Raw genomic sequence first — 27052 nt, forward strand, 5'->3', positions numbered from 1 at the left:
ATAATTAAAAAAAAAATGTATCCATTCTTTTTAACATCGCTGAATAAATTCTTCTTGTTCTAATGTCATGAAACAACCAAGTATGCTTTGTATTGGAAATGATAATGGACAGACTGAGAGTTGGGTCACGGACCAGAAATAAAAAGTCAGACATACATGTGCAGCACATAAATTTAATGAAGTTGTCAACGCTGGCGTGCGGAATGTCGTCTCACTCTTCCTGAAAGGTTTGACAAAGTTGGAGGATTATTTTGGGACACCAGATCACGGGGTCAGACATGTCTATCCAGAGCTGTTTGGAATGATTTTTTATCAAATGGTAGCCTGGATGCAGAGCAAATTTCCCTCAGGGGACAATAAAGTTAAGTTAAGTTAAGTTAAGTTAAGTTAAGCTAAGCTAAGTTGAACTAAGTTAAATTAAGTTAAGTTGTGGACATTTCTGTTCCTGGCTACAGCCCTAGCTGACATGCTAGCATCCTCACCTTTCTCTTGTCATCTGTGGCTTCATTTTTTTTTTTTTAAATGAGATTTTCTTGCTTATAGTCGAGCCGCGTAGCCTCACAGGGAAGATAGTCGCCCTCACACATGAACACTAGGAGAGCTCAGAGATTCAACTCATAAATCAGCAGGATTTATCTTTTAAACCTGAGGTGATGATTAAAGACACCATGGAAAACCTCAGCTAATTTGCTGCCATATAGGTTAATGTATGCAGCCCGTATGTGAGTTATTCTAGCGTTCTATGACTGACGATGCTTTAAGCTTAACAAATCCAGTCACATAAACTCCTCATGACTTGCTTATTTCTTGATAGTGATCTAAATCAGGCTTCATGCAGTCAAGTCATCCATCATTACTCATCAGTTTTGACCTCTTCCACTTCAAACTGTAATTACACTGCCCCATGCGAAGAGTGTAATTCACCTGGAATGGCTCATCTGGTGTATTTCATGGGGTGTCATTTGTGCTGTTTTGAGAAGGTGAAGTACACTCAAAGACCAGCAGGCTGCACTTACAGTTGAAGTCCAGAAGATGGAAGAAGTGAATAGCACTGAAAAAGCTCTGCAGTAAGTTAGTAGCCACATGTTAGTCATCACTTCAAGTGGGTTACATTTCTATGTGGTTCTTTTGTTTGTTCCTGCATTGCTGTGTGTATTCTGGTATAATTCAATTTGAATATGAAACTTCTTCAAGTACAAACCCAACCATTTGTGCTCATGCATTGATGTGAGCAGATGAAGCTGTGCATCCTGAGCAGGCAGCAAACTGTTACAGAAAATGTGAGCAAGTTATGATAATAGCTTATTAAACAATACACATGGAAGGAAACCAGATCTCTGATTGTCTGAGTTTGTTATTTAGTTTCATGGAGAGACGTTCAATTTCATTTTTCAACATTTTAAAACAAAAACACAGCATAAATTAGTCACTGTTGTACCTTTAAAGACAATAATCATTTGCTTATTATATCAAAAAACAATAAATATGCTGCTCTAGTTTCCCATCATTTGCAATCAGATGTGTCTAAAACTATTATCTTAAAATATTCATTATGGAACAGCACACAAGTTTTCAGTACATTAACAGTTTAGCCTATAAATCACATCACGTTTTCAGAACGTCATAACTGAAGTAAGGACGGTTTTATCTCACTGCAGTCCCACTGGGCTCCACAAACAGGAAATCCCAACATTGTGATCAGGAAATGAAGCTTGTTCTGTGTAACATTATCTGGCCTTCAGTTCCTCCACTGACCTGAAGGATCAGTCCACACACATCCATTCTTTTCTATATGTATATTTTCCGACTCGGCCTCAGCGGTATACAGTCTCGGGGATAGTTTTGGTTTTTACTCGCCAAGGAAATGTTTGTCTCGCTGCCAGTATTTTCCACTAGCGGTCAGAAATAATGTAGACTGTCAATACTGGCAACGTCTGAAGGTACTCCTGGGGTAACTGGGAAGAAAATGCAATTTCTGCATGTTGTGAACAGATGAATTGCATTTTTCGATCATTGCACGGGGAAGGTAAAGTCTCAGGAGTAGATATTTGAAATCCCAAAACATATCTATTTATGCTCACACAATCCCCATCTTGTAGGATTTTAGTGATTGTCAATGCATGAGGCAGATACTCCGGCAAAGATAAATACTGTGGTGATGCAGACAATCGGGGTGAACCAAACTTTTATTCTCAACAAATCTCAGTCAATCACACAAAACAGTATTTATCAGTGTAGTATTGGTGGGCGTTTATGACAAAATCCCTGATAAAATGTGTCCTCGGAATCATTTCTACATATTTACAAACAAATAATTATTCATTATTGTCTTGTGACAGTAGAAGCCTGCACATGATTCGTTGCCTTTCTCGCAAAGGACGACTAAAAAAGTCCATTGTTTCATCCTTTGGTCTTTGTTCAGTAGCATCAGTCTTTTCCTCTGTATGTGATGTTTGTGAAGGTAGATGTGGCTCCTTTGTAAAGAGGATTGTGTCCCTGTTGGGTGAATACACACAAAGAGAAGTTAAGGTGAGTTTCATAGATAGAAAATGAGTTTAAAAAAATAGGCACTTTAAAGGCATCTAGTCAATAAAGGTAAGTAAACACCTATAATTCCCATTCAGTTTCATCACCAATCCATTTGTTTCTGGAGAGTTTCCTTGCATGTCAGACATATAACACTGAACGTGTGGCTTCTGTTTTCACTTCCCCTCCTCGGTGAACATCTTAAACCTGCTGTGGTTCTTTGTGGTTTGAGATCTGTGGGATTTGGGTGTGTTTTTTGAGGCCACAAAAAGAGGCCCATTACCAGTAAAGGCTGATTAGCTAATTTAAACCCAGCCCTTCCGTTCACTGCTTTTTGTTCTGCAGGGAGGAACAGCACGCCACAAAAATAATAAAAACCATCTTCAGAAAACGGGAGCGAGAGTCTGCGTGTGTGGCCTGTTGTGTGTGTGTATGTGTGTGTGTGTGTGTTTGTGTATCTGAGTGTGTGCAAAGCGTATATAAGAAGATTTCCAGGTGTTTTTTTTTTGTCCAATTAAATGCTGACTAGTCATTTCTTTTTATCTTATTATTAAAAAAATCAACACACTTGCAGTTTCCAAAATACACAATTTCCGGGCACTTTCATGCCACGTCATGCTAAATCCACCCACCGTGTCCCACTTGGCGCGAGCACGTTCTTCCTCAAATTTGGCAAACTCCCGCCTGTCATGGATGGTAACCAGCAGCTTCCAGATAAGCAGAGCAGCCAGGCCCAGGAACAAGATGGCTCCTGCCACCGACAGAAGCACCACCAAAATGTCTGGACCCTTGGGGCAGTCTGAGTGGAAGGAGGAAGGAGATAAAGGAGTGAGCACACAGCGGGCACACAGAGGAAGATAAGCCACTGATTTCATAACCCAGTTTCCTCCCTGCCTTTTCCCTTTGGTCACATGGATTTAAAGTCGCATTTGCTGCAACTGGATTCAGAATGGTTGTTGTCAACAAGTGGCTGAATTGTGTGGACAGATGCTTACCAATGGTGATCAGATCTGAGAAAGCGATAGAAAACAGCGCTGAACAGACTGTTAAATACCAAAGAGCAGACAGGAGGATGGGCTGAAGTGGAAAATAGTAACCTCTTACAGCCAGGCCACAAATCTCTCTCCCCTCGTTGCGGTCTTGGCAAAACTCAACAGGCATCTGATTTGCACAGGCTACATGACTGACAGAACTCTCTTTTAAAGAGTCATTAACATGAACGGTTCCATCACCGGAATGGAATAAGACTTGTTGTGCTCTCCTGGGTCATTTTTCCCATCATTAGCCGTTCCGGAAAACTTTCTCCACCAAAATATGTTTCTGGGTAAGCCGACGGGAAGCAATGGGCCGAGCGCCGCCGAGTCATTCTTCATTTTACGCCTACAACAGAAGTCGCTCGCAGGAGGAAACGAGTCATCATCTCAACACTCCCTGTACTTCACTGATTGATTTGACCTCTAGTTTTTCTTGGTTTAATTGGCTCTCCAAGGGCTTTTTTCCCCCTTTCCCCAACTACAGTCTTGTTACAAAAACTTCAACAGGGACATGAAGCCAACCTTTTGAGGCAAAGAGAACGCAAGTCAAGGTTTTAAATTATGGCTCCCGAGAAACCCTGAAAATCTTTTTTTCTCAGTCAGCATCTTACAAAACTTCGGACAATTTGTGCCATTTCAGATGAGAGATTGTCGGTTTTGTCTGTGGTCTTCTTCCTCTTTTGAAGCGAGCAGAACTAAGTGGGAAAAGCTGAATGTCCAGTCAGAGTTTAGAAGTGTTCTAATCAAGATGTGATGACCGCTGGGAGGTCGTTTGCTAACATTACCAGAACTCAATTAAATCTGATCAAACAACGCCTACACAGCCCCAATAAAGCAGTTTAACTGAGTATTGACTGTTTCTAACTTGAATAAACGTGCAGCAACTGATATCTGGTCACTCGTTGGCAGCAGAAAGAGGCTTTTAAGTTTGCAGATGGAGACACAGAAGACACGGAGCAACACTAAAAAACATTTGGAGTCATCATTTTGGCCACCTGATGGATCGAAGTCCAATATTGGGTCCCTACCAACACCTGTTAGAAGTCTCTGGCTTTTCAGCTGCTAAATGCTTGACAATGTTTTCCTGTGAGTCGCTGACTTGCCATTTGAGGTAGCTATGGATATAGGACTGAAAGATTTGAGGAAACTGTCCAGTACGATTTGATTCTGGAGTCTGTTACTATTCACTGTGTAAAAGACTGAAAACATATGATGGAGCATTACCGTCCAAGTGTCACACAAGGAGGTCGGCAGGAATCTGTGATACCTTTGACACAACAGTTTAAACACTGGGTCAGACACGTTGCATTAACTGTGACCTAAATTGCAGTTGTTGGAATCTGCTAAAACACAGCTTGAAAAATGATTAATTGTTCAACCCTGTTTGGGTGTTTTTACCACAAAAAACATTCTTTGGCTGTAACAGACATGAAAGCAGCAAGTGTGAACGCAGACGGTAAAATTAGAAAACCAAGTGAGCCAAACAATGCCATAAGGCTGAGAAGAACCGCAGCATCAGACGATCACGGTCTGCGGGGTTGTCATGATGAGCAACCAACTTCACAAGTAGTCACCTGATTATCTGATTGTATCAGTGACTTCCAGCTAACAGTCATTTGTTTGTTTGCAGGAGCGAATGTGCGTCACTGTATCTAACCATTGTCTGAGCGTGCGATTGCGTGCTCATATGCATGTGGACGGTGGTGTTTGGTAACCAAGTGAGGTGAACTTTTTACAGCCAACATCAAAGCTCCTCTCCTCTTCCTCTCTCTCTCTTTCGTGCTCGCCTCTATTTCCTGCTCCTCAGCTGACCCTTTTGATCCTTTTAACCCCGACCTTTACTGCTCATATATGAACCATACCAGGTCCAAGATTATGTCCTCAACACGATTGATTAACTTCTAAATAAGAAAAATGCCTGGTCAACTTTAAAGGGGTGAATGTTCCCCATCTTGGCTCCATCTCTTCTCTTGCATAACACAGCTTTATGGTTTTATTTTTTCCCCAACAAATCGTTCCTTGCCTTTCTTTTGCTTACTTAGTCTCCTCGCTCTCCCTCTCCTGCCTTCCCCTATTGAGGATATGTAGAGTCAGCGGGTTTCTAGAGGAGCTGGGCAGCTGTTTACAACCCTCTTTGACACGGCAGGGTGCACCGTGTTCAAGGCAAATTGTGGTGTACGTCTCTGATACCCAGTTGTGCCTAAATTAAACACACACATTCATTAAAGGAAGCCCAAGGACAGACTTTCTCTGCGGGCAATCTTGGCCATTAAAGGCTGTTTTACCGCCCAACGCTCTTTCTGTTCGGCCACTTAACGAGCAGATGAAGAGCAGGCAGCTAGGGAAGTGACAACTTGTTCTTGGGGGAAGTGAAACACAAGTTTCAAAGGAAATGTGCCACAAATTTCACAGGTGATGGTGATGCATTGGTGGTTATTGATTTATTCGTGTCATGTGTTCAACACTTCCATTAACTACATCTGTTATTACAACTCCTCCTTGTGTGTTCCGAACTATATTGTCATTACAGCAGAAATAACAGATTTTTTTAGCCTCTTTAGGACAAATTGTAAACACAACTATGACACATCACCACCTTATAAAGTCATTATGGGTAACAGGTTTGCAATCAACCAGTAACGGGACAACATTAGCCTTCGTGTGGAGTTGTTTTCTAGCCCCGGAACATAGTTAAGTCTGATGTTCACTCTTTTTTGTGTGTGGCCTTTTTGCCTTTATTTGACAGTGTGGTAGAGAGAGAGACAGGAAAGTGGGGGAGAAGAATGGGGGTATGACATGCAGAAAAGGGCCATGAGTGGGATTCGAACTTATGACCTCCACGTTGGGGACTACAGCCCCTGTACGTGGGACACCAGCTCAACCGGGTGAGCTATAGTGGTGCCCCTCTAATATTAATTCTTAATTTGGTTTCCATTGATTCTTGAGATAGCTGGCTCCATAGCTACTAAATGCTTCACTATGATCACCAGCATTAAGTCCTTGTTTGTTCTGGTTCTGTGTCAGCAGTACAAACTTGTTTTATTAGCTGAAAAAAATGTTTAAACCAAAAACAACACTGAAGAGCTGATTTGGGTGCAATCCTCTGTAAATTTGTTGCTGCACGTGATCTCTTTCATGTTATATGTACTCACTTGATCTATAAGCAAATATAAAAATATGACTGAATAAGTGTTGGGTCGGATGGATCTCTCTCACCTGGTTCTTTGACAACAAACAGGATGGATTTGCCACTGGCGTCCTCATAGTACTGGAAACGCTCCACGCAGTCGTCTTCGTCTTTGTAGGTGCAGTTCACAGCATTTGTGTCGTGGAACTCTGTGTGAACAATGAAGAGGAAATGGTTCATCAGTTAGTCATGATGCATATCTAGTCCCTTGTTTTTGTTGATAAAATCATAGATTTTTTTGTCTTGTTTCAAACATCTAAACGTTTATAATTCTTTTAAAGCCTGCTTTCAAGCAAATTTTGCAAACTTCATGAATTTACTTTCAGATTTTAAACACCATGGCTTGGTACGACCATAGACTGATAGACGTAGCTTTCAAGCCTGAAAAGTAAAGCCAAGGCAAACCTGCATTCTTTCTAATGGCCAGCAGGGGGCGACTCCTCTGATTGCAAACAGAAGTCTGATTGTATAGAAGTTAATGAAAAAATAACTCTACTTCTTCCTTCATTTTTTACCTCAGAAGAAAGTTCTGAATGACTTTATGGCCTCAACTGCTCGTTTCAGTTCTCTGTCAGTACGGCATGGTGTAAATTTAATAAATTATGGTCCCACGTACAGTAAAACAGACGATAAGGCGAGATATGTTCTAGGATGAGTTGTATGGGCTCCTGTCCTCGAGTTCTCAGTCAGATCCACTCCTCTCTTGATACAAGTGGTTTCAAAACACCAAGATGGCAAAGGCCAAATTACAAACTCAACACAGTCATCCACGAAGCAGACAGTCTGTGGGTATAAGCAGTAGTTTATGGTGGCTAAAGTTACAGCAGACTTCGAGTAGATATTGCTATGTAACCAAGAAATTTACAGACTTCACACTTCTTTAGCATTTACCACTGCTGAGCAAAAATCCCCCAGGATTGCGTTAAAATCATCCCTCAAATGGATTCTTCCAACTCTTCAACAACTTTAACTTCAGCCTGGATGATGTTGGCTTTTATTCATGACTTTTTTTTTGTAAATAATGGCTGATTGAAATTGTTTATTAATCATTATTACCGGATTTTTTTTGGCCACATTGGAAAAATCATATAGCTGATGGTGCTTTTCCACAGTCAGGCAATCCAACTTGTTTTCATTAATATCGTCTCAGAAATCCTCAGCACCTTTAAGCCTGAGGGAATTATTATTCACCATTAATAGTACCAATGGATGCAACTTTGCCTTATTAGAAGTTGCCTCCAACATTCAAAGTCTTGTAGTGTTGGTCAGCTGGGTGTCTCACCTAAGTCATCCACAAGCACGATCTCATCCTTGCAGATGCGAGAGCAGGTGTTGTCCTCAAACAGCCTGCCCCTCTTGAAGTGCTTACACTCGACACACTCCCTAAAACACACCAACGAGGGAATCGAATCATTTCAAACAACCTTCCGGACACGGGATTGAACAACTCTGCACAAAACCTCATGTGTTTGCAGACTCACTTCTTCATGGTGCAGGCGTCGGGGCAGGTGGGGCATTTGTCGCATGTTGCCCCGTAGGCTCCTGGCTGTGTGCACTCACAGGCCCCGCAGATGCACTGGCCTCTGCCACTGCACAGCAGGCCCAGGTTGGACATGCAGGTGTCGGTCCGCCTGGAGCAGTTACAGTTCTCACCCTGCCAGTCTGGTGCACACTGGCAGAAGCCACAGTTACACACACCGTGACCTGTAACGGAAAAAAGACCACGTTAACATTTACTTGACAAAGTTAAAACAGCATATTGGGGATGCACGATATATCGACGACCACATCGGTATCGGCCGATATTAGTGTTTTTTCCGATATATCGATATTGGTCTGATGAACAAATTTAGCTGATGTGAAAAGCTGATGATTGTCTAACTTCGTCTCTATGTATGATGCTACGTTTTGCTATTTCACAGATGTTTTTATTTAAATGGTCCTGGACTTGAACACTAAATATGTTAAAATATGTTTAAATGTTTTACTTTTGTTATCCAATAAAGAAGACTATGTGGTCTAATTTTAGTATGAGCTTCTTTTGAATAGTTTCACGTTCTCACAGTGCTCACTTATACTCATTTTTCAATGCGAACAAAAATTAAATATCAACATTGGTAATATCGGTTATCGCAATATCAGAAATCTTAATATCGGATATCGGTATCGGCCTGAAATTTTAATATCGTGCATCACTGCAGCATACATTATTATTATAGCTTATTTTTCTTTGAAAGGAATTGCGACATGTGAAGAAAAATGGTGAAACATGAAGAGAACAAATAACGCGACAGGAGAAATTTTCATTACTTACTATTTGTTTTAAATAGCTTAAGTATGCTATGTCGATATAAGTTCATATTTGTTTCTTATAGTGTGATAAGCAAGTGTGGACCCCTCATCACTCCTGTTCTAACCCCTTCAAGTAGCTCGGTTGTTGAAATAACCTTATTCCACGCTATTTTCTACAAAATTCAGCGTAGGCTTGATTGAAACATTTGATCTCAAGACTTGGTGTTATTACACACGGAGAATCTTTGAAAAATGTTTTGGGACTTCACCAGACTTTAAATAAAGTTAAGTGGGTCTGAACCATGTTTGAGTGGTCAGCATGACTTTGTAGTGACTGACCGCTGCTTGTTAAGTGGTTATGACTGAGAGAGCCACAAGCTGGTGTCACCCTCGTCTGTGTTTTCCTCTACTTTGCTTTTAACCGTCTGAACCCCAAGTGGTTCGTGGGAAGTCTTTGTTACAGTTAAATTCACTGTGAGTTCATTTTTCACTGCAGTAAGAAGTCTTGTACGAACATGGAAACAGCACTCAAGAATGTATTTTGTTTCAGTATGACAAATTTATACTAACAGCAATTATAAAAAAAAAATATATAAAGAAACTAATTTAATTATTAATTTCCTTTTTTTTTCCAGTTTTTTTTTCTGTCTTTATTTTAAATACTCAGTGAGCTTTTGAATTGCCCCTAGGGCAGGGGTGTCCAATCGTAGTCCTCGAGGGCCACAATCCTGCATGTTTTACACAGCTGATTCAAATGATCAGGATCGTTATCAGGCTTCTGCAGAGCTTGATGATGATCTGATCATTTGAATCAGGTGTGTTGGAAGAGGGAGACATCTAAAACATGCAGGATTGTGACCCTTGAGGACCAGGATTGGACACCCCTGCCCTAGGGGATAAACAAAGTTATTTGAATTGAATTGAACTGAATTGAATTGAATTATTATTTCGTAAAAATTGAAAAAAAAAAAAACCTAATCATTATGTACAGCATTTTTCAATGTGTCCACAACTAAAAAATGAAAAAGGGCGGCTCCACATGCTATAGATGTTTTACTACTTACACATTCATTATGTTATGATAATTGTCTCCCATCTCTATTGTGTAAAAACACGGCCTGCAGTTCAACTGAAAAATCACAGCATTTTTGTCACTGCAAGGTCATGGATAACGTTCTTTTTTTTTCTTTTTTTTTTTAAGAATCTGGTCCGTTAAAATGATTGATTTTTAGTATTTTCTTAAATCAACATGTAGAATGAAGTGATTTCGACAATAAAACAAAAACTCTGAGCTTAGATTTAGTTAAGTTTTCCCAGATGAGTAGTTCAAGGACAGAGTAAAAGTTGAAATTACTCCAATTGTTTCGGTTCTTTTAGCTTTATGGCTCTGATAAATGATGTCATCTTGGTGGTTATTTTTAAAAAATCACGTGCTGTTCAAACCTGCTCGTGGGCCTCGAAGCTCCGAGGCTTCAGCGCTCACATATTCAAACATGCTGTCCTTGTTAAAGTCAAGCATTACACGGTAATAGTAACAATGTGCTTACATTAATTCCAAGTGTTACGGTCTAATGTTTCAGTAGGAACAGCGAGCGGTATTTTCTTCGGGACATTTAGCGGTTTTGTACGACTGAAGTTTTGGACAGAAGACTGGAAACACTGGAAAGCAGAAGTGGTTAGTAATGTTTCACAAACTGCCGTAGCCTGTTTCATTGTGTGCTTTGTGGTGTCTGCAGCGCTTTTATTTTTGGCAGCGTGATTCAAGCGCATGTGTGAGGGAATTTGTGCACACTGGCTTGTTGTTATTCCTCGTGTATCTGTGTAATTGCGTGCGAGCGCCACAAAGAGTGACAGTGCAGAAAACACTGTGGCGCGTCGCCGCAAAAAAACAATGCCCTGATAAACAATGAGACAGGAAGCTGCTCGGGATAGTCTGACTGGATAAAGGATGATCCGTGAACAAACTGTCATTATCACTTGACCACAGGACCGCTGGCTTTTAATTAGACCCGTCTGTGGCCGAGGAAGAATGGCCCTCACTCTGAATAAGGTATTTCAAGACAACAGCAGGCCGTGTTCTGCGCACACATACTCCCAGAACACTTCCCAAACTCTTCCACTTGGCCCTTTTCTGACCAAAAATGGGTTTATTTTTAGCCTCATTAGACCACAACAGCCAATGAGTAAGGAGAAAGGCATTTTCATGTTACGCTATGGGCTTTGGGGAGTACAGCAAAACATTTCTGAGTGAGAGCGGCGAGAGGGGAGGCTGAGTGATATACGAGATGTGATGATGTAATGAAGGCAGGAAAACAGTCGACTGCCAAAACATGGCATTATGCAATTAGCAATTAAAATATTCCCAAAGCAAACTCAATACCTGTTGTAAATATGTAATAATGAGGAATTTCCTAAATGAAGTGGAGCAATCTCAACAGGAGGCTTGTAAAAATGTGACTCCATGAATGTGATTCTTAACCCGGCTCTGACATTTTAATGTTTAGTAAAATAGTTCAGCAATAAGGGAAATATTTATCCAGCTTCGTTTTGAGAGTTAAATTTGAAGAATGGCACCACGTTTGGGTCTGACTCTTAGGTAGGGATGAGGTCTGGATTAGATTAACTCACCTTAAGACTCTGGCTATGCTCACAGTTGTTGGTTTTGCACGGATTAAACAAAGAAGGAAAACCATGTTAATAAGTGATCTTTACATGTGTTGGCAGGTGCATTTGGGGCTTTTGGACAGACGCTGACTGGCTGCTTTCTTCCTGCTCTGCATGCTAAGCCAAGCATGGTCCATGCAGTGCAGGCAGAATAAGAAAAGCTTTTGTTGTGTTACATGTTTGTAATGGTTCGTTACCAAATGAAAGCAGATGCAACCAGTTTGTAGCTCCTTCAACCCTCTGAACCACAAATCCTGCCAGTAGGTTTGAAAGGCGTGTTGTCTTTTCAGAACTCACCAAAATTATACGATTTGCTTGAGCTAGAAACTGTAAAACTGAAAGAGTCGCTGGATATTCATCTTCCTGACAATCCTTTAAGTCATCATCAGTGACATGCAGTTCCATCAGAATAAATTAACCAAATCTAAGGCCTTGTCCACACGTAGCAGGGTATCTTACAAAATGAGGATATTTCTCTACGATGTGGCCTGTCATCCACACGAAAACGCAGATTTACGACATCAAAAACGATTCTTTCAAAAACCTCCGACCAAAGTGAAGATTTGCGAGTCCTCCGTTTATGCGTCTACATTTAGGTTTTGAAACATCACTGCCTGCGACTAAATAAGTTCTTTACATCACATATGCGACCTGTGTTTACATTTGGAAACAGCGTGGACGCCCTCAGAACTGTGTTGGTGTTGTCTCTGGTCCAGGCCCAGATACCGCTCCACGTACAAGAACATGACAGTAGGACGGCGTTAAGGACGGTTATTTTCCGCCACCTTGCCATTCCACGTCTGAGGCTTGTTCTCCGTCAAAGACACCAACGCTGGTTTTGGGTCAGACCGGGACACACTGCCAGCTGGTGGGAGAACTTTAAAATCGTGCTCTTGGAGGAATGGCGTGACAATTTCTGTATGTCCCGGTCATCACTCCTGTCGTTGGAGTTATTACATCCTCATGTAGAACATGAACGTGCTTAACAACGCACTCATGCGGTTAGATGTGGATGAATTATTTTTCTAAAAACGAGATGGTGTGTACGTTAGTTTTTTCTAGACGGAGGGGGGAGGATATTCGGTTTTACAAAAACCCTGCTACGTGTGGACAAGGCTTGAGTTTAAAGCTGTAGTTCTACATATCTCACTTAGAAATTCCCCCCCAAAAAAAACATTTGCACTGAATTCGCTTTTCTGCAAAACTGACAAACCATGAGCACCTCAACTCAACAGTCATGTGACATCATTTCAGAGACTATTTGGCTGAACTGCAGGCTGTGTTTGCACAGAGCTTAAACTATGGACACAAATTAGAGGGAATGAGATCAAAATAAAACATACTTGAGCAAACAAATGAATACAGCATGACTCCAGAACGGTAAAAGGAGGAGCAAGTTGTTGGACGATACATTCAGCATGGTGAAATATCGCTTTGGAGTTTTGCAGAATGCAGAGTAATGAGAAAAAGTGCTTTGTTTGTAAAGGTAGTCAAAATTTAAAAAGTCGACTATATATAGCATACTAAGCCCACTTTTTTTCCAGTAATGGTACCACATGTGGACACTTAGAAAATTGTTGTACATGCTGATTCAGCTTTTCTTTGTTCTTTAATAAAAAAATAAAATAAACAAAAATCAACTTTCTTTTTGAATTTGTAGCATTCTAACTTGTTATATTGAACAAAAAAGACATTATTTTTTGTTCTCTCTACTTCTGGTCATGCTTGTGCTGTTTTTATAGAGGCTAATATTTGATGTTGTTAATGTTTAGTTTGTTAATATGTGATTCTATAGATATATTTGTTATTTCTGTCGCCTGAAACAGAGTTTGAACTGACGAGTGTGGTACTGATCTCCTCAGACTCTGGGCCAGAAAGCTGTAAATTGCTGCCAAATTGTCAAACGATGTTTTTGATTTGAATCACTTTGATTCCAAAACTAATTACAAGATATTGAATGACACCGAGAAGAAAAACTGACTGACTCTCCAGCAAATAAACAATCCTGAATCCTCATTTTTATATACATGTACCTCTAATTTGGTGAAAGTTCCTGTCCTGTAATGCCTGCTGGTAATTAAAACAAACAAAGTGGCAGCATTGTTCTGTGCAGTGCAACACTTTGCACAGCTAAATTCCACAAGGAGAAGTCATTCGTAAGATCTCAATTACCAACATCCTCAGGGTACCATCATGTGTTTTGACTCAATGACATACTGTCTGTTTTGAAACACTAAATGAGGAGGAGGATTGTGAGGTTCTGGGTTAAAGCTCTTGACGATTACTGAACGCAAACTCATCCCCACTGTTTCAAAATCTCAACCGCAGTACAGAAATTACACAGTCCCATCTGACCGGAGAAAACTAACATCAAACTGGAGGAAACGTTTTTTGTGCGCGAATCCTTTTGACCTCGGCGGTCCAAGAGCTTGGCTTGGCTGACACAAACACACAACCTGAGCTTCCACTCACACATGGCGCACACACACCACGCCATGTGTTTATTGTGAATGGAGCCCATGTCCCGGGCAGAGGGGAGAGCTGTTGTTATTGTACCTAATTCTTCCCAGATGAGGTGGGTGGCAAGTCAGCGTGGTGAAAAGGACTGCCAACCACATCCCCAAAGGTACACGCTTTTTCTGAAACTCTACCACAAGCGTACACAATATTCATGGAATTAGTGGGCTATGTTAACCTCTTTCACCTTTTACTTGTTCTCATACAGGGTTGTGTTTGATGTGAAAACAACGTCTAAGGAATAGTTGGCTGAGAAAATCAATACCGTCCTTGTGTCTGTCTGCTACATGCAAAGCTACAGCAACAACAGGTTAGCTTAGCATTAAAAAACTAGACGTTGGCTACGTGTAGGACTATTTTTTGGCTGCAACCTCACAATGATGACTTTACAAAGTTACAACATCTAAAAAATCCCCCAAATAAAACCATTTATGAAGCCAGAGACTGTAAAAAATAAAAAAAAAGACAGTGAATCATCTTATTTCTAACTTGCAACAGTCCACAAGCTACTCATTTGTGAAGAAAACTTCAAAGAAATAACTAGAGTTGGCTGAGAAAATCAAAACCATCCTCATGTCCGTCTGCTGAATGCAAAGCTACAGCAACAACAGGTTAGCTTAGCATTAAAAAACTAGACGTTGGATACGTGTAGGACTATTTTTTGGCTGGTGCTGAGCACTTCTGGAGCTGGCAACCTCACAATGATGACTTTACAAAGTTACAACATCTAAAAAAATCCCCCAAATTAAACCATTTATCAAGCCGGAGACTGAAAAAAAATAAAACCTTGTGAATCATCTTATTTCTAACTTTGCAACAAAAATCCAGAAATTACTCATTTGTGACGTGTCGTTTTGTTGGGAAACTTAACCAGAACAGTTGTGGTATTATATCAACATTGCTTTCTTGTGTCATTTAGAAAACATACATGCTGCTCTTCATTTTATGAAATTCAACATGTGTGATCCCAGTTGGTGCAACCAGAAGGCCACTGGTGACTCGGCTGCAACCAACAGTTGTGACAAAAGTTCTGTGGTTTTTCGGTTGAACTGCAGGCTGTGTACACAATGCAGATAAGAGACGAGTATAAAAATGAAGTATTGCAAAAATCTAAGTTGTAATATATCCATAGAACATAGAGCAACCATTTTTGGATTTTCATGGGTAACACCTGAGAAAACCTGGAAAAATGCTGTCCATGTTAAGTCCAGGTTTTGAACATTTAATTGAAATAATTCAAGAAATTGAACATTTTTGTGTCCTCTCTGCTTCTAGCTAGTGTTGAGCCTTTTCAATGGAGGTGCAGGACTTTATATCGCAGAGGGAAAAAAAGTCCACAGTTAATAAAAATGGGAGAGGAGAAAAAACTTCTTGGGGTTCATAAAGTTAAAAAGTGGATTTCATCACATCTTGTACAGAAACTTTGATGTTTATAGCCAGAAACCATTAGAAATAAACATCAGAATTGGCAAAATCGCAAACTTGTGCTTTCTAATTCCTTGTTTTATCTGACCTTCAGTCACAAATATATTCAATGTACAGATATACACCATAGAAAAGTAGTGGATCCATTATATTGGTCACATTTGCTTGATAATGAGTTGACTGATTACCAGAACTACAATCCATAAATTGATAATCAAAAAATAAATTCTCGCTTAGTAAGACCAAAGGACTAAACTAATGAAAGGATAATGCACAAGGTTATATGACATAGTTTCTCATAATGTGTATATGAAGATGTGAGGAAGTGTAAAGCCCTCTTGGCTTTTGTTTTACTTTTATAATGTTTTCTGTTTTCTTGTATATATAATTCTGTTGGACTCCAGGAAGAACAGCTGTGACTTTGCTTCAGCTAATGGAGATCTTAAAAACTAATTAACTAACTAACTAAAATGTTATAATTCTCTTGTTCCTGCTTCTCCAATGTGAAGATTTTGTGCTTCATACAATTCGAAACTGATTTTTTTAGACTGATGATTGAACAAAACAAGACATTTGAAGACATCTTGGACAAAATCAAGAATTGAGAAAACATTTGAACAACTATTCCTTAACTTCTTTCAATCAATTAATCATCTTCGGGCCTACTATTTTAGCCTAAACTCCTTCAGCACATTAATTACACAAGAAAACTGAACCTCACTCTCACTGTAGCTCCTGACCCTTACCTGAGCAGAGTTCTCCTTTGTAGCGCAGGCAGTTGAAGTCGTCACACTCGCACAGTTTCCCCCAAACTTTCCCGAAGTCGCTGCTGTGGCAGACGCACTGTCCGCACACGCAGTCTCCGCGGCCGCTGCAGATCGCAGACTGAGGTCCTCCGGTTCCTGCGGGCCCACTGCAGCGGTCCTGCTCTGTGGGGTTATAGTCGCCCTCCGCACACTCGCAGTGCGGCCCGAGGCGACCCGGGTAGCACTGGCAGATGCCGCACTCGTAGGTGCCGTTGCCTTGGCTACATTTGGGGCTGTTGGGCTGAGCTTTGGCCTGGCACTTGCAGTCGCACTCAAAGGTGACGGTGATGGAGAGGGAGTCTTTGAAGCCCACGGGTTTGATAACAAAGGTTTTTTTCTTTTGTTTGGGGCAACCGCGAGCACGAGCCTCCACGCTGAAGGAGACCTGGACGAGAGAGATGAAACTGTCACAAAGTCTGGATGAAACTTTGGCAAAGACACTCTGCATCCAGACTGATGTTCATTTAATAACTGCTCAAGTTTTCTGCCTTGTCTAATCAGCGTCAGAGAAAACAGCACAAAAGAAGGGAAAGCCTCCAAATGTGTTTAGTCAAAGTACTTGTTCATTCAGCATTGCATCCAAATCTGGTAAATGTCCAAAAAGTGGGCAGTTACTACATCTTGAGAAAGAGCCATATATGGAAATAATAAGAGGAGCTGAGGCAGAGAGAAAGAAATGTGTGGAGGCCAGAAAATGTCACCTGGAGTGAGGAGAAACCAGGGAAAAGAGCCAAAGCAGCTGAGATAAAGAGAAAGAGAAGACAATTAAGTCGAATGGAGTTGGCAGAAAAAAAGGATGTTAAGAAAATGTCAGCTATGAAAGACAAACTCAGAGACGGTTCTGATCCATTGTTTTCCATCATCTGCTTTTAGACGCCATAGAAAAAAAAGGGGGGGAAATCCAATTCTACAGACATGTAGATAGCAGCAATAAGGGAAATGGAAAAATACCAAATAGACAGTGAGGAATAGCATATGGAACTAACAGACATGGTATTTTTGTAATCATGATGCTATTATGGTCAGCAGCGAGCTCTTGATAGTATTTCTAGAACCTAAAAAGGACACGTGTTGAGGAAACAGTGGGAAAAAAGTAGATTTTTTTTGCGATATAAAGTGTTTAGTATTTAGTATTTAGGCTATTGTGTCTTTTAAATAATTTTATCTTTATAAAAGCACTGCCTGTGTTCGATGTTTGATATCCAAACTAATTGTATTTTTTTCTGCAATCTGTGAAAATATATGATTTAGAAAAAAAAGAAAAATGGGGGATTTATCCAATCAAACAACACCAGTAAATATTTCTTGATGAGCATTTATATCGTTTGCCTGATAATCTGATAAAAAAGGAGCAAGAAAACAATTGTTTTTGGACATAAAATCCATTTTGTTAATCACACAACAACACTGTTTGATGTGGGGAAAAGTGTATGTATGTAATTTATGTTTTGCCACGTCTCTTCTCTAATCTCTTAACTAAAGCCAGCCTCGCAGCCGTGAAGCCTAACTAACCGTATCTCCTATTTTGAGGCCGGAGCAGGATTTGAGGCCCGGGATGAGCTCTCCGTTCAGGCAAGTGGCGTTAAAGGACAGAGACAGCTCCTCTGGAACGTCCTGAAGCTCCAGCTCCACCTTGGAACGGATTTTCTAAACCAAACCAACACAAGAAAACAGCAAGACATCAACAAAGAAGGTGATTTTTGTTTTCTGTTACAGGAAGCAAGTATAAAATGACAAAGAAAATCTAATATTGTAATAATTTCCTTCTTCCAGGTTCTATCCACAACACTGGTTCTTAACTGCCTATATAGGTATGCACATTATAACTACATGCAGCTGAACAAACAACACAAAAGACTAAGAATCAGTTTTCAGCTCATTCACCTGTCGTCTGCATAATAAAGTCATGAACAGTGTAAATAAAGCAGCGCGGCCAGGAGTCGCCTACGTTCGGTAAACTTCACACTTCAGCCACGGCGGAATTTCGACTAAGACTTTGGCTCCAGTGCGAGCATGACTCAGACGCTGTGGGTGTGTGTCAACAAACACATGTCATCCTCTCAAAACACTGTCTAGTCGAGGGTGTGTGTGTGTGTGTGTGTGTGTGTGTGTTTGTTGCACTTACGGCGTAGGCCTTCAGAATGAGCTGAATAACGTTGCCCGAGTCGTTGGACAGCGTTCCCACTGTGGTGCCAGGAATCAGCTCACTGTAGTTCTACAAGAAGAACGGAAGACTGTTGTCACCTCATGCAGTCAGAGAGAATGTTAACCCTCCTGTTACCTTCGAATTTACTGACATCTTTTATGCTTGGGTTCAATTTGACTCCAGCGATTTAAACCTCCAGAAAATATCATGATTGAAATTGCTACCCAAGTTTATGCAAATGGTCTGCACTTGTATAATGCTTTTACCCAAAGTGTTTCTCATTCACCCATTTACACACACATTCATACACCAGTGGTGACAGAGCTGCCATGCAAGGTGCTGCCTGCCATTGGGAGCAACTTTGGGTTCAGTGTCTTGCCCGAGGACACTTTAACTGTGGGGGGGTGGGGGACCGAACCACCAACCTTGCACTGGAGGACAACCCGCTCTACCACCTGATCCACCTGTGTTTACCCAAGTTTATGTGTAAATAACCCTTTAAATAAAACTGAAAATGATGACTTATTTAGAGATGTTTAACACTAAATGGGGTCAGATTCATCCCAAAGACAATAGGAGGGTTAATCAATCATTATCATTAGTCGCTAATGTATCCTCCATCACCAACATATTGTGTATGTCACGAGTAAATATCAAGATAAATTAATTATATAGAACATTTTTGGTGATAATGAAATAATAATAATAACAGGGTATATAATTTTTCCATTCTTGTGAGTTGAAATCACACTAAAAAATTAACTTTGATGTCTTACGGCAGGGGTGTCGAACTCTGGTCCTCGAGGGCCGCAATCCTGCATGTTTCAGATGTTTCACCCTGCCAAAAAAACCGAATCAAAAGAACAACCCAACAACAAACCCCGCAAAAACCCGAAAAACAACCCGAACAATAGAAACAAGGGGGGTGGAAAAAAGAAAAAACCAAAACATGCAAGAATAGGGCCCCCCAAGAACAAAGATCGAAAACCCCGGCCTGACGCCTAATAAAAGGTCCAAAGTGGGCCCTTTTCCAACAAACTAAAAAAAACCCCAACCCCCCAAAAAAAACCCTTCAAGTTTCCAAGAAAAAAAAAACTGCAAAGATGCTTAATTTTACCACAATCAAAGAATACCTCTGGTGTCAGTCCTCGTTCTTAACAGGTAGCTTTAGTGCCCTTAACTTTAAGCTGCAGTCCCCGACCCCTTCAGGAAGAAGACTCTCTCCTTCTATTGTTATCAACTTTCCCTCATTTGACAGGAAATATTATTAAGCTGTTGTATTAAGACATGCAGATGTTGAGTTTGTCAATCACATAGTTACGCGAATGTGCAAACGCCCCAAAAATGCAGAAGTGTTACACTCCCTAACTCATCACAGTTCGCAAACACTTGACTGGTTTTCCTTTAAGAACAGTCTGATATGCGTTCAACCGTTTCCACCCAGCAGCCACAACTATAAATTTAATACCAGCTCAACAGTTGGTCGTGTTTCCAGTGTAGGAAAAACTGAGTTTGCACCTTTCAGCGTCTGTGTAAAAAGGGATTATTTTTGAGTTTCCATTCTTCTTCCAATGCAACATCCAAGAATCTCTCTTTAAAACCAATGAGAGGACTTTAGTCAAAACACTCCCGTATGTTCAAGATGAGACTAAGTAGGATTAGTCATCGTCTCAGTTGTACTTCGAAAATCTGTTTGTATTTTTTGCGCTACACTGTTTAATGTGTTGCATGTAAAGTCAGAAGAGAACTTGAACGCATCCTGACCTGGTACAGAGGAACCACGGGGTTGGTAACTGCAAAGATGAGGTTGATGTTGTTCTCTGACATTTTTTCAGTGATCAGAGCAAGAGATGGGTAATCCTGTGGGAAGAGTGTGGTTAGAACAACAAAAATGATTACTTCCTCTTTTGCGCCTGCATGTTTAAAGTATTTGATATTCTCTCTCTCACGACATCCACTAACCATGGTGGTGGACATGCTGTACATGTTCTCAGAGTTGAGGTGACACCGCCCGTCGTTGGGTTGCACGATCCCAGCCAGCCGACCGTCCAGAGCCACATGAGTCTTGGCGTCTGAGGTGAAGATGAGGAGGTGGGACGCACCGGGACGCCAGCCGATCTGCTCCTGGTTCCCATTAAACCAAAAAAGGTTAGGAATATTTCATTTTATTTTCATTTCCAGTTTGGTGCACACTCATCCAAAGCAGGAGAGTTCAGTCTGTAACATCTACTTCTTCTACTGGAAATCCTGAAAAGTTTTAGAGCGTGTACGTGTGTGACAGAAGAGAAAAAGAATGTAAAACAAAATCATATGTGTGTGAGAGACGGGCGAGTGTGTGTTTGCACGTGCAGCCGGTTGGTTCACCTTGCACACAGCAGCCTGGATGATGGCATCAAAGCCTCCCTCGGGGGCATCGCGGTTTCTGGACACCATCTGCTTCTTCACTTCCTCTGTGAAGCGGCCCACCTCCTCCGTCAGAGAGAGAACGTGTTTGTACCCGAACTGAGGCAGGCAGGTGGTATTAATACTGGCAAGTAAACAGAGATTAAATGTTTAATTTAGCAGTTAACCCCTTAAAACCCCAAAATGGTTTGAAATGCATGCTAGCCTTAAAAACAAACAAAAAAAATCGCCAAAATTACACCATTTCTAAGAGCAAGAAACCATAAAAACAAGAAAAATCTGCAGATTTTTAACTTTCCGACAGTCTTTGAAGTAATCTCGTGTGGCATGCAGTTTTGGCAGGAAAATTAATCAAATCTAAGCTTGAAGTTATGATATTTGATCAAAATCGCTTTATTCATCATGTCATATTTAAATAAAGGCCAAAAAAAACAAAACATAACAAAACAAAAAACATTTGCACTAACTAGATTCTGTAAAGGAAAAAAAGGATGCAGTCTTCGGCACGACTAAAAAGATTCTTAGCTGCAACCAATAATTAAATGACCAAAATTCAACTGAATTGGCTGAACTGCAGGCTGTGTTTACACCCACATACATAATAATTTGTGGGATTAATGCCATTAAAACTGTGTTATACTGCACAAAAGACATTCTCTCAACTTCTAGCCATGGTTGTGCAGTTTCCGTAGAGGGGCAAGACTTAATATCGCAGTGAAAAATGAACCCACAGTGAGTAAAAATGAACCTAGACACTGCTTGATGTTCTCTAATTCTTTGAGCTAATGACACCACCAACAGTTCCACAATCACAATGCTGATGTTTTACAGGGATAACATTTACCACATGTGCTACCACTTTCACTCGTGCATTAGCTTTACTTAGCTAACAGTTGCTAATTAGTGCTAAACACGACATCCAATTGATACTAATGGCAAAGTCTTCAGTTTTATAGTCAAAACCACAAATGACATCCCTGACAGGAAAAGTCAGCAGGGTTCAAAACTCAGGAGACGATTGTCTGCACAAAATTTCAGCACAATCCATTCAGTAACTTCCAGTGGTGGGAAGTATAATTACTCAATTGTGCTAATTACATACAGTGTTGAAGTGCTTTTAATCCCAATTCATGCTCCTCTATGCTTCCACGCAAAAAGGAAGATCTTGTATTTTCTAGTCCACTACACTGATATACCAGGATCAGATACCTTTACATGAAACTTTTACACACTGGATAATATGAGAGGCTTTAAAAAATAACATGCTGACAAAGATTAAACTGGTGGTTTGTGAACACTTTGGCTCCTTACATACAGCAGTGTGTAGTCAGGGTCACATTTCACAGGTCTGTGAGGTGAAACAGCTCTGCTCAATGTGATCTTTATACTTCTAACATATCGCATGGTTATATTTCAATAAATGTCTCATGCGATTAATGACAAAAGTGTTTATAAAACTGTACATAAAGTAGCTCAAAGTAGCTCCACCTGCAGCAAAAACATGCTGCTGACACACTGATGCTTTAATATTATTAATCCAGTGAAAAAACAATATTTTTACTGTGATACTTTAACTACATTTTACTTTTATACTTGTGCACTTTTACATAAATAGGATTCTTCTACATATAATGGAGTATTTTTTTTTACTGTTTTTACTCTACCATACCCAGAGCCATATGCAATAAACTAAATGAAACTGTTCTAAAAGTTCATTTCAAAGCACATTTAGAATAAAAGAATAGAATAGAATAAAACTCTATTGATCACTTCGGTGTAAACCTCAGGGAAATTGTTGCATTTAGGAGTTTTTTCTTTTGTTCACCATTAATTCAACAATGATTTTCTGCACTGTGGACCCCTCCTTCTCTCTCTATTGTAAACTACTACACTGAAATTCTTCACTTGTCTTATCTTTAATCCAAACATTCCTGGAGGCTGGATCTCAGCAGACAGTCTGTAGGCGGGAAAAGTAAATGACCCCAAGAGACACTGAACCACCAAATCAGCCTCGGTGGAGCCTTCGGGTGGAGCTACAGCAGCTCGCATTGCGACACTCTCGCTCTCCGGCTAAATTACCTGCGGCTGATTCAGAGCAGCTGACCAAGCACTTGGGAGCTACTGTGAGCCTTTAACAAGTGCTGTGACTCGGAGGCTGCCTGCGTTATTACCGAGCAACGCTGTGTTTAAAGGTGTCCTCACAAAATGACATCATCTGCATAATGAAGCTACTTCCCAAAACGCAGACATAAACAGCCGCTGAAATCAACACCGGTAGGCACACGTTAGGAATGTAAAACACTGTTAAATGTAAGAATGCTGCCACTAAAACAAACTTTTCCATTACGATGAAGTTTGGAGTGAGTTGAGGCGCTTGTGTCCTAAACCAACTTTATTAGAATATTTTTGAATTAGTTTTGGGAAAAGTTCACTTTAATCTAACAAGAGACCGAAAGAGCAAAGGTCACAAAACTATTCCATTAAATATGTCGTATTTGCTTCTCCATTGGTTTATGTTATATGTTGTTATTTTATATGTTGCTAAAATACAAGCAAGGAGCAACTTCTACTGGTAGAACTGGCCAAAAACAAAGGGAGTGGCTTCCATTCTACAGTAAAACATCCTTAAATCTATGCAAACAAGACTGATATTAAACTATAAAGAGGAAACGGCACTTAAAAAAAAGGGTAACCGTGACAATGAACTTCCTCTAATTCCTTCCCAAATATTTCAATTGTTGCTAGTCAGCATTATTAAAAGCAGGAACCTTTACGTAATGTTCTGTTGTGTTATTCTACGTGGTTGCGCAATACGCTGCTAACAGGGCGAGGACAGTTCACGACAGTTCAACCTCCTCTTACTTTATTTCTCCTACCTGTAGCAGGGGTTCTTCACAGCCTCTTTGGGCGAGATGTACATGTACGGCGAGATGGGCTTGTCCACAAACGCGCCGAAGCCCATGCGCAGGTTGCTGGTGGTTCGGTTCATGGCCTCGGCCAGGCCTCTGCCCAGCGTCCTCAGGCGGAAGAGGTCGTCGTTCATGGAGTAGGAGAGATCCATGAGGTAGTAGAGGTCGACGGGGTAGTCCTCGACCTGACGCACCTTCACGGTAAAGCGCTTAGCGTCGTCTAGGGAGAGAAGAAGATGATGGAGTTCAGTTATTGAGAGTTCTGCTTGATGTCACTGGTCTTTTCATTCATTCACTGCTCACGCTGCTCTTGGATCTGAGCAAGAAACAAGATCCTGGCCTCATTTCCGGTGTAACTCCTCTCTTAATCAAAACAGCATGTCACCACAGAGGGGCTCACCTGGCCTGAGGGTGATGTGTAGCTTCTGCGGCTTTATCTGAGTCACTTGTGCCGCCCCCGCCGCCTTGTTGCTGAGCGGCCGGTCCTCGATCACCTGCAGTTTGCTGGTCGGAGACTCCAAACCTGACGTAGCACAGCCCGCTGCCACCAGGTTAGCCTTCAGGTCACAGCGGGACGAGCCAGCAACGCCCTGGCCGAAGTCCTGAAAGAAGAGGGAGCTCCTTTTATAGTGGAAAAACAGCTTCCAGGAACATTCTGTGGTTTACTTTAATTTGTGAAATGATGGTGATACATAAGATGAATCTGTAATGAGGACTAAATTGTTATGGGGAGCTCAGAGTCTAGAAACAGCCTAACATTATGTCTGTGAAAGAAGTCTACTGGGATGAAGAATAATTCTAACATGACTCAAACAAACTCGATTTCCCCTCAACTGAAGCTGTCCGTCTTACTGCAACAACTAGTGCAACCAGTTCTTCTTAAGACCTCATGATGAAGTCATCCTGAAGAAGTCAAAATGTTGACTCCCAGACTGAGTTTTACAGCATTAAATCATTACCCTCATGAGTTCGAACCAGAAAATATGACCGTATCCTGATGCAGTCACAGGATGTCCGTCACATAAGCAGCTGCAAGTGTCACCGAAGCAGCTCCAGAACCTTCATCTGCACCGTTCCTGTGGCTCTAATGTGCTTGTGCACAAGTCCAAATCCAAATATTCTGGATTGTTCGAGGACTCTAGGAGTAGATGTGACTTTAAATAACACCTCAGAGAGTGTTCTTCTCAGCCAGATTATCGCTGGCTGGTGAGGAGATCTGTACCACCCTGCACCAGCCCGCCTGGCACAAAACTCTATTGCCTAAATGAAGCGAAGCGTAAAGGGAGCCCACCTCTTGGAAGCACCAGGCACAGCTGGGGTGGACAGCCAGGCACTGCTTACATGTGCTGGCTCCTCTGGAGGTGCAAACATTTGAACCTGGAACCAAGAGAAGAAGAAGAAGAAGAAGAAGAAGAAGAAGAAGAAGAATTACTTCTCAAAAACTAGACAATAGAAATAATAGAGGAACAGATGATGTGCTGTACCAGGAGTCTCTTATAACTTTGTGTGTTTAAAATAGTGTAATTTTTGGACTTAAAACCAGGATTTTAGTTTGTTTTTATGAAAAAGATGAAGATTAAATACATTTAACACATACAAAGTTTGTATAAGGACATTTTCAAACCTAAAATTCACAACATTTTGCCAAATGAAGCCCATCTGAGAAGCTGTCCATCCAGTTCAAGGACCTAAGTACGGCACTTTGGTAAAGCTTTGAGGCTTTTTGTGTTTTACTGCTTCACTACTGTTCCCTGACAGCTGCCGTGACTCTTCTCATTAAGATTTTACACTAAAAACAAGCTTATAAAATCCAATTCTGTTTGAAGGTCTTGTCACGTCATACATAAACTCTCACAAGGTTTATTTCATTATTTCAAAACCCATTCAAGGCCCAAATGCATAAAAATGTACAATGTTTTACAAAAATGAAAACAGATGTATACACGAGAGCTTTGTTTTTTTTTTCTTTCTACTTTCCTGTCCCATTAATCATCTTACAACCCCAGAAGATTTATGTGTGACAGATCCGTGGCCCCTCAGAGGGACCTGAACCCTAAGAGGGGAACACTACATGACTGCAGTGGTAGAAAAAGGATTCAGATGCACAAGTAGTGAGTACTTTGAAAATACTCAGATACAAGCAAAAGTCCTAAATTCCAAACCTCATCTAAGCAACAGTAGGAAACTATTATCAGCAAACGATAGAAATATAAAATATAAAATGGGATCTTGTGTTTCTTTTTATTAGATTATTATCACTGATGCAACTTAAATACTGTAGCCGATTGAAGTTATATGTTATTCAGTGGCTTAATTTATTCAACAGCTGATCATCATCATGGGTTTCTAAAGTGCTAATCTGCTGGAAAATAACTTAAACGTACAATTTTTCTCTCCGAAATCTGGTGGAGTCAAAGTAGAAATGATAAAATTACAATAATAAAGTACAGTACTTGAGTAAATGTGCTGAGTTACTTTACATTCAGCCTGATTTAGTTCAACTAGCTCCACTTCAAGAGCAGCAACAACTGATGTTATTTCATTAATGCATTAACAAAGTTGTGTTTAATTAAGTAAATCAGTGAAAGGAGACAAATATTTACATTTATTTCACAGATACAGGTAGATTAAGCCACTTCTTCCACCGTTGTGTACATTAAATACTCAAGTGTATGTACATAATAAATCCTTTTAAATTCCTTTACTTGCACATAAAAAAAAGAACAATAAAAAATCTCTCTGTCTGTTATTAAGCGGCACTGGCACACTCAAACGGACATCACGTTACCAGCACCAGATGTAAGAACATCATTTTAAAGTTTTCTTTCCTCCACATTGCCGTGTTTTCCTTGGCTACATGGATAAAACACACACAGAGAGAGAAAAAAAATAAGGAGGGCAGAACTCACCGCAGACTGCTGTTATTCCTGCAAAGAACAAAACGCACATCCACCAGAACATGCCGCGCGTCGGGAGAGCACCCATCCTGCTCAGGGCTCTCTGGGAGGACGCAGCGCGCCAGTGAGCTGCGGAGTGAGTGAAGGCAGAGGAGAAGGAGAAAGAAAAAAAAAAAAAACACTTCTGTGATCCAGACAACTCCAAATAGAGGCAAACGTCTTAAAAGCCGCCTCCTCTGCTCCCCA

At 40.7% G+C, this 27052-nt stretch overlaps 1 protein-coding gene across 1 annotated transcript; it reads right to left on the reverse strand.

Annotated features, from left to right (window-relative positions):
• Positions 1 to 1338: 1338 nt before the first annotated feature.
• On the reverse strand, positions 1339 to 27052 carry LOC103364929 (integrin beta-3-like). Its single transcript, XM_008292229.1, has 15 exons — positions 26819 to 27052; positions 25201 to 25286; positions 24310 to 24511; positions 23877 to 24129; positions 20962 to 21124; positions 20560 to 20721; positions 20362 to 20457; positions 18577 to 18666; positions 17964 to 18098; positions 16392 to 16836; positions 8229 to 8451; positions 8030 to 8130; positions 6777 to 6896; positions 3159 to 3325; positions 1339 to 2496 (listed from the first exon to the last, which is right to left on the reverse strand). Exons 1-15 carry the CDS (start codon positions 26892 to 26894, stop codon positions 2428 to 2430), a joined length of 2388 nt encoding a protein of 795 aa, XP_008290451.1. The 5' UTR covers positions 26895 to 27052; the 3' UTR covers positions 1339 to 2427.

This window comes from Stegastes partitus, unplaced genomic scaffold (genome assembly GCF_000690725.1).
Source record: "Stegastes partitus isolate 25-593 unplaced genomic scaffold, Stegastes_partitus-1.0.2 Scaffold795, whole genome shotgun sequence".
Classification (NCBI taxonomy): domain Eukaryota; kingdom Metazoa; phylum Chordata; class Actinopteri; family Pomacentridae; genus Stegastes; species Stegastes partitus.

Coding starts and splice junctions, on each gene's coding strand:
- LOC103364929 (XM_008292229.1), bottom strand. CDS start 26,894: ATGGGTGCTCTCCCGACGCGCGGCATGTTCTGGTGGATGTGCGTTTTG. Junction 24,512..25,200: donor GTGCCTGGTGCTTCCAAGAG/GTGGGCTCCCTT, acceptor CTCTTCTTTCAG/GACTTCGGCCAGGGCGTTGC. Junction 20,458..20,559: donor ACAGCATGTCCACCACCATG/GTTAGTGGATGT, acceptor CTCTTCCCACAG/GATTACCCATCTCTTGCTCT.